This window comes from Fulmarus glacialis, unplaced genomic scaffold (genome assembly GCF_000690835.1).
Source record: "Fulmarus glacialis isolate BGI_N327 unplaced genomic scaffold, ASM69083v1 scaffold2554, whole genome shotgun sequence".
NCBI lineage: Eukaryota > Metazoa > Chordata > Aves > Procellariiformes > Procellariidae > Fulmarus > Fulmarus glacialis.
The window spans coordinates 11,738-18,371 of record NW_009205886.1 but is presented as its reverse complement, the minus strand read 5'-3'; the positions used below and the strand labels follow the sequence as shown (position 1 = coordinate 18,371).

At 39.5% G+C, this 6,634-nt stretch overlaps 1 protein-coding gene across 1 annotated transcript in view; it reads right to left on the bottom strand.

The window, feature by feature from the left end:
• Positions 1 to 950: 950 nt before the first annotated feature.
• The window catches only part of INTS4 (integrator complex subunit 4), a gene marked incomplete at both ends in the record, with an annotated part of 17,179 nt that continues 11,495 nt past the window's right edge, over positions 951 to 6,634 (bottom strand). Inside the window, 3 exons of the mRNA XM_009575546.1 lie at positions 951 to 1,066; positions 2,082 to 2,224; positions 4,794 to 4,999. Coding sequence (XP_009573841.1) covers positions 951 to 1,066; positions 2,082 to 2,224; positions 4,794 to 4,999 — 465 coding nt within the window. The remainder of the gene's footprint in view (positions 1,067 to 2,081; positions 2,225 to 4,793; positions 5,000 to 6,634) is intronic.

Here is a 6,634-nt window from a genome sequence, read left to right as displayed (position 1 = left end):
AGGAAGGTGCATTGAGCTAAATAACAGCTTTCTCCCTGCCCTAATGTTCCTTCAATTCTCAACTCATAGAACAAATTTACTCAAATTATTACTCAACCATCTGATTATGGATTAATCTTTCTCTCCACCCAATTCTAGCCCTTTGCAATTCTCACTAGATATTTATTTAATCTGTATAGAATTTCTAGCTGATGGCCTGTGACTGGTGAGAGAAATAAGGAGTAGCTTCACAGAGGAAGAGAGTTGTTCCAGTCTAACATGTCTCAGCATGCATCAGAAATAACATTACATTCTACAATCACACAGAAGGGAAGCAAGGAGAATGAACAATGGAAAAATGGTATTTCGCATTTCCAAGGCATCTCCTATTGTTAAGGATAATGGTATTACAATAATAGTTTGTATTCTAAAGCACTAGAAGAGCTAACGTTAATATAAGGATTTCCGATTTTGAATTATTTCAAAAAGATGATAAATTTATAGCATTATGGGGATTCAGCCACTGCTGTACTAAGAGACGGTGCTGTTCTGTACACTGAACAACAGTGAGGGTAGGAGAAGTTTTATCTAAAAAGAAAACAGACAAGTAAAGCCACTCTTCTTATTTAGAAGCTACAGCATCTTCAAAATTAGTGCAAACTAGACAAACATTTTCACATCAAAAGGACTCATCTGCAACGCCTAAACCTTGACAAATTGCTTGATGAACAGATCATTTATCACAGCATAAAAAAAGGCCAATTATACTACATTGGTATTTATGAAGATGGTTCTAGATAACAGTTATTCCACCACTTGTTGAGTAATAAAACTAAGTGGCATCAGGATTCAGAAATAGCTACAGGATTGTCTGCTACAGTTTGAAATGGTTTAACCGATGTGAGCATCAGGAAAATATGAATAAAATCTATTACAGTCAAAACAATCAACTGGCTTCATTAAAAAGATACAGGCTGGGTCATCCATGTCTGGTTCTGGAGTGTCAAAGAACGGATGTGTGCTCAGCAGCTCTGGGACTAACGGAAGCACCAAAGTGGGATGCCTGCTTCCCAAGAACTTCAAGCATCTGAAAATACACAGATTGAAATATTTCTTAGTAAACATGTACATTGCAAAATACAACATTTTAAAGCATTATTACGTTATGTTGCAGCGGCACTTTGAGGCACTGGTCAGCACCAAAATCCTACTGTCCAAGCCTACTGTCTCTTCACAGCTGAGTATTTGCATTAATATTTGATAGGATCCAAGAAAACTGAGAGCACAGCTTGAAAAAGCAAGCAGCAATAAAAATTGTTTATTTAAACTGTCCAAGAAATACTTAACACCTGGAGCTACTCAACCCAAGAAAAGTTTTCATACTAAACGCTAACAAATGAGTGTATTTTTTTCTTCAGAAATAAAGGAGTGAGGAGGTAAAAACCCAACCAAATAACAAAACCCCAAAATGCCAAACTCCACCAAACTCCAAAAACAATGTAAGAGTACACTGGAAGACAAAGCAGACTAAAATAAGTGTTTCCAATAATATCAAAGAATTCCATTTCAAACCATGTGTGCTGGAGCATCACTTCCTTTGTTGCTTCCATTAAACAACCAAAAAAACCCCACACAAACGTTAATTATTTTTGCTCAGACAGAAAAAGTCCCTCCAACTGCACAATGCCACATAGCCAATCCTGATATAATCAGCTGCTGGTAAACATTACAATTTAATGCAGTGTCAAGTAAGCACAAAACATTAGTTGCATAGAAGAGAACCTTTTAAACTGAAGGTTGAATTCATCTTTTCTGGGAATGTTTTGAGTGCTTGTAATAGAGGGTTATTTCCAGGAGCAGTCATCAGTTCTGGATTCCCCCAGTACAGGTATCGACAAGCAAGAACAACACAGAGTTTCTACATCAGCCATGACTATGTACAATACTTAGTATAGCCACTATTCCAAATATGTATAGAATAACAAGATTGTATACCTGCAATACCTGTTACCTCTTTAGCTAGCTCAATATTTGCCTAACACCTCAATTACTAAAAAGAATAGGAAAATAAGTAGACACACGAGGACACTGAACACACTCACTTCCATATGGATTCTCTGTCTGTGGGATACTTAGTTAGGTTTTTCAGCAGCTCCACCAGTGCAAGATGGATGCCTTCTTTAGTTGAGACATTGGTGCAACACAGCAGTTCATGAAGCGCTTCCCGAATGTCCCTTGAAGAATCCTAAAAAAAACCCACCCAGATACCTTTGAGTGCCAAGAGAGAAGATGTGCCTGCATATACCGTTCCTGTTCCTTGTCTGAATTAGTACTAAAGGCACATAAAAAACAGCGCACATTTCTAGTAATCATAGCTAAGCACAGATGAAGTGACAGACCAGGCAACGGCTGCAGAGGCTCCTGCTGGTCTCGTCCACCCAGGTGCTTCATTTACTGGAATGAATGGGAACTGCTTCACCGCTGACCTTCGAGCAGAGCAAAAATCACTATTTGGTTTGGGTGATGTTGTACCCTTAGGCATAGGCAACAACAGAAAAGGAAGGCGCTGAGTAACTCAGCAAAACAATCACCAAAGATTGTTTTATCATCTTCGGAGTAGCCTTTTACCATTCAACAGCTGAAGCTCAATTCCACAAGCCTTTAACCCAGTCACGAGCCTGCAGGGGGGTTGCGTAAGCGTTGAGGACATGTCCATGGCTGCACAGACTAGATTAACAGTGATCATCTATAGGATAAAGGAACTTGACCTAACTACGGGTTTATAGACAGACAAGAAAAAAAACCAAAATACACTTACAGGTTCGGTCAAGAACTTTGTTGTGATCGTATGGGATCCCCAATGTACCACTTCTAAAGTCACATTGCACCCATTTTATTTTTTAGGCCAGGGTGACGTTGTACTGAGGAGTTTATGCAATCTCCAGGCAGTATTTTTAGAAATGCTGTGGCTGAACTCCAGCTTAATTAACTACTTTCCTTCTGCCAAAAACCACCTTGCTGTTCCATATCAATGCATTACACTTCTTTGCTATCAGCATTCGTGTGGCACTGCTGGATAGAGTGTGAAAATTTGACAGGATACAAGAACTGGATGCATTTCAATGGTGGATTTTTTTGTTTTTAATTATAATTTCCTAAGTGTCAACAGCTCATTCATCACTGTCTTACACAAGAGAAGAAAGAGCAGTCCTCTTGTAAAGGCTCTTAAGTGACGGCCAACACACACAAATCACCAAAGGAGAAAAGCACAGCAGGGCTGCTCAGCCGTTCCTTATTTTGGTGGTGGAAGGCAGACTATGACCAAAAGAGAAGATGTACTCTAAGGACTGGAATGAAATGACCCTGGAGATAAAATACTCCAGGTGAATTGCACGGACCACTGGAAGGGCAGTACGGAGACAAGTGAGGCAGAAGAATATGAAGGGACAGAGAAGAGCGTACCTCAACAGAAACTGAGGTCAAGGACAACAGGGAAAGCAGAATCCAAAGCCTGGTCAGAAAAGCAAGGAATAGCTGGTAGAGTTACTAAGATAAAGTCAAAGTGGTGGGGTGAAAACAGAAGTTACCACAACCCCAACTGTTCCGTATTTACACTCTCAGAACAAATTTAGGCACCAAAGTGAATGCTATTTTTCCAAATCCTTTATTTTGGTACTGGAAGATAAATTTTACAGAAAGCAAGAAAGCACCTTTCAGAATCAGACAAACCCATTAAAATATTAATCATTCTCACACTTTAGCTACCCTAATACCTGATAATAATTATGATAATATAAACCATAATACATAACTGATTTGTCATACATGGTAAGTCAGCACAGAAGTGTAAGACAGAACCCCAGTCTAACTAGGACATTTTTATACCTTGATGCACAAGTCCCCAGCTTGAACAAACAAAGCTACATAAAAACGTGACGTGCTTAAAACTCATTGCTGCGTTTGCAATTTCAGATCATATTCCATAGCATTTGTTAAACTGATAAAATAGGTTAGGTAGTTGCTTCTTCCTGGGGCACAACTGAAAGAAGCCACTGTTCCCCCGGGTCATGCAAACAGCAGGTGAAAAGACAGAAATAGCCGATTTGCAGCACCGCCCAAGGCTGGGAGACTACCCAAAAGAAGCAGAAACTTGCCTACCACACGCAGCAGAATCAAAAAACACACCTCAGGGGCTATAGCTCAGCAAATAAATCAGGTCTGAGGGAAAGCAGTTTGGGACAGCACAGTTCATACAGGCAAAATCTCTTCCCCTTCCTGGATCAAAGCCATCAACCAGGAACAGCAGCTGACTCATGCTGTCCCCTGGATCCTGGCTGAGCACTGACTGGTTGGGAAAGGCCAAATCTATACTGCAGAGCTAACAAACCCTCTGAACAGTCAGAAGAGAGATCTCAGGCCCGTGCCCGGTCTCTACTTGGTAAGCAAAAGTGTAGCCAAAGCAGCTGAACAAAGGAAACAGAAAGAAAATGAAGTTGTATTCAATATGAAGTGGTGCAGAGTGATGAACCACAAAACAAGACAGAAGGAAACACATATGAAGCAACACTACAGTGATCAAGGAAAGAGCTTTTATCTGAAATTCATCTATTTCAGAAGTATTATGTTGTCCTAGAGATTACAAGCTACTAGGCCTTAGGAGCCCTTGGGAGTGTTCAAAGGAGAGGAAAATAACCAACAACAACAAAAGTGGACAGTTTCAGCTCAGAGGAAGGGGCTGATTAGCATTATGTAATTGTAACACTTCAAAAAAAAAAACAGGATTGCAATTTTCCCACCCCTCAAGAATTTCTTACCTCCAAGACAGCTAACACAGTATCCAGCTGATCTTCCCGCAGCGTGATGTTGTTGGAAATTTTTCTCATTGTGTGTATTGACTGCAACCTCACCTCCTCAATTTCATCATTAAACATGTCAACCAAAAAATCCAGGCATTTCTCCGCAAAAGAAGGCGACGACTGAGCCAACATACAGAGGGCTTCAACCGCAGCGATCCGAACCTCTATTAAAAGAGAGGGAGGGAATTAATTGCTCGTGCTGTTTAAAAGGACATACCACCCAACAACCAGGCCTCATATTATTCAAGGACTGGGCTAAGGACAGGAGATGCTAAGGGAACCTGAGGACGATGGAGACTAAATAAGGACCCATGCCATTAGGGACCTTTTCACAGTCAAGTCTTCAAATCAAAAGCCTCACCTCTAATACAACACGTGTTGCTGTCGTAAGCATCTGCAGACGGACTTGCAAGTAGAAAATAGGTGTCCTATCCAGCAACAAATATTACGTATTTCATAGCGCATTTTGCAAGTGTAGCTATAACCCTGGTATCTTAAAATAATTTAGATAATTAAACTCTGCTTGTCTTATTCTTCCTGACATTTTAATTGCTCAGAGCATTCACTGCATTTTTAACTTGCTATGTAGCACTTTATGAATTGCTGAAAAGCCCTAGAGTATCAGCATTTTGGCAGTAAACAGAATGAAATTCCTCTGCTTTGTGACTTTGGATTCTTCAAAAGAAAGGAAAAAGGTGCCACCTAATTATTAAAATTACTCAGAATTTAAGCAAAAAGCATCAAAAGGTGTCCAGAGTATATTCATGCTGTAAAACATAGCAGGAATTTGAAGAATACCCAAATATAACAAGCTTAAGTGGAGATGAGATTCTCTTCCCTGCAGCCATCCTTGCTAGCTTCCATAACATTTATGTGCTGGGATTATAAAAATAAGAATTAATCTGATGTCTTGCAAACATTATTGTTTTAAACATACTTTTATTTTTCATTCAAATTAGTTCATCTTGAAAACATTTACTTAAACTCTTTTAGCTTTTAGGCCTATTGTTCTTAAAGAACATACTCGATGCCTGATGATTCTGATTAAGTAGAAAAATGCAAACACAGCAAGACCCCTGCTTATTCAGTAACGAAGCTTTTGTCACAACTACGAGCCTCTGCGGTCATTAAGACCAAGGTAATAGAGAAGAAAAACATTTTGCCAATATTGCTTTCCCAAGCTGACACACTAATTTAGATTTAAGTTACAACATGGAATTCAAGAAATGAAGCAGCATTGCAAGTAAGGAAGAGGAGAGCTCAGCAGTATTTAAAAATGCTGCAGTGGAGGGAGGGATCTATTTAAAGATCTGTCTATATTCCACATCTGTCCATTTTATCAACACTCCCCAATAGCACCATACTGCCACAAGACCTACAGCACAAGAAACTGGAGAATGTGTTTCACAGGTCAACAGACTAAGCCAGTGAAAACTTTTTTACTGTTAGTCAGGGGGAAAAAAAAAAGTTGCATTTTCAGGCTTCAGGGACAGTTTAGCTATTAGAAAAACATGCTTTTATTTGCAGGAGTCATGGAACAATAAACCAACTTCTACAACACAATACAGCAATATTTTTGTTATGGTGGTTTTGTACTTTCTAATTTAGCCTATGCGTTCCAGTAACATTAAAAGCAAATTCAGGACTAACATTCAGAGCTCAGCATTTTCTATGCAAATACCAGCCATTCTCAATAGTCTTAAGAAATATAAATCTTCACTTTACCCATGGGAAAGTCAGGCTGGAAAGGGTAGCACACAGACTATCCTGAGGCCATCAGCATGGTTAATGCTACAGCC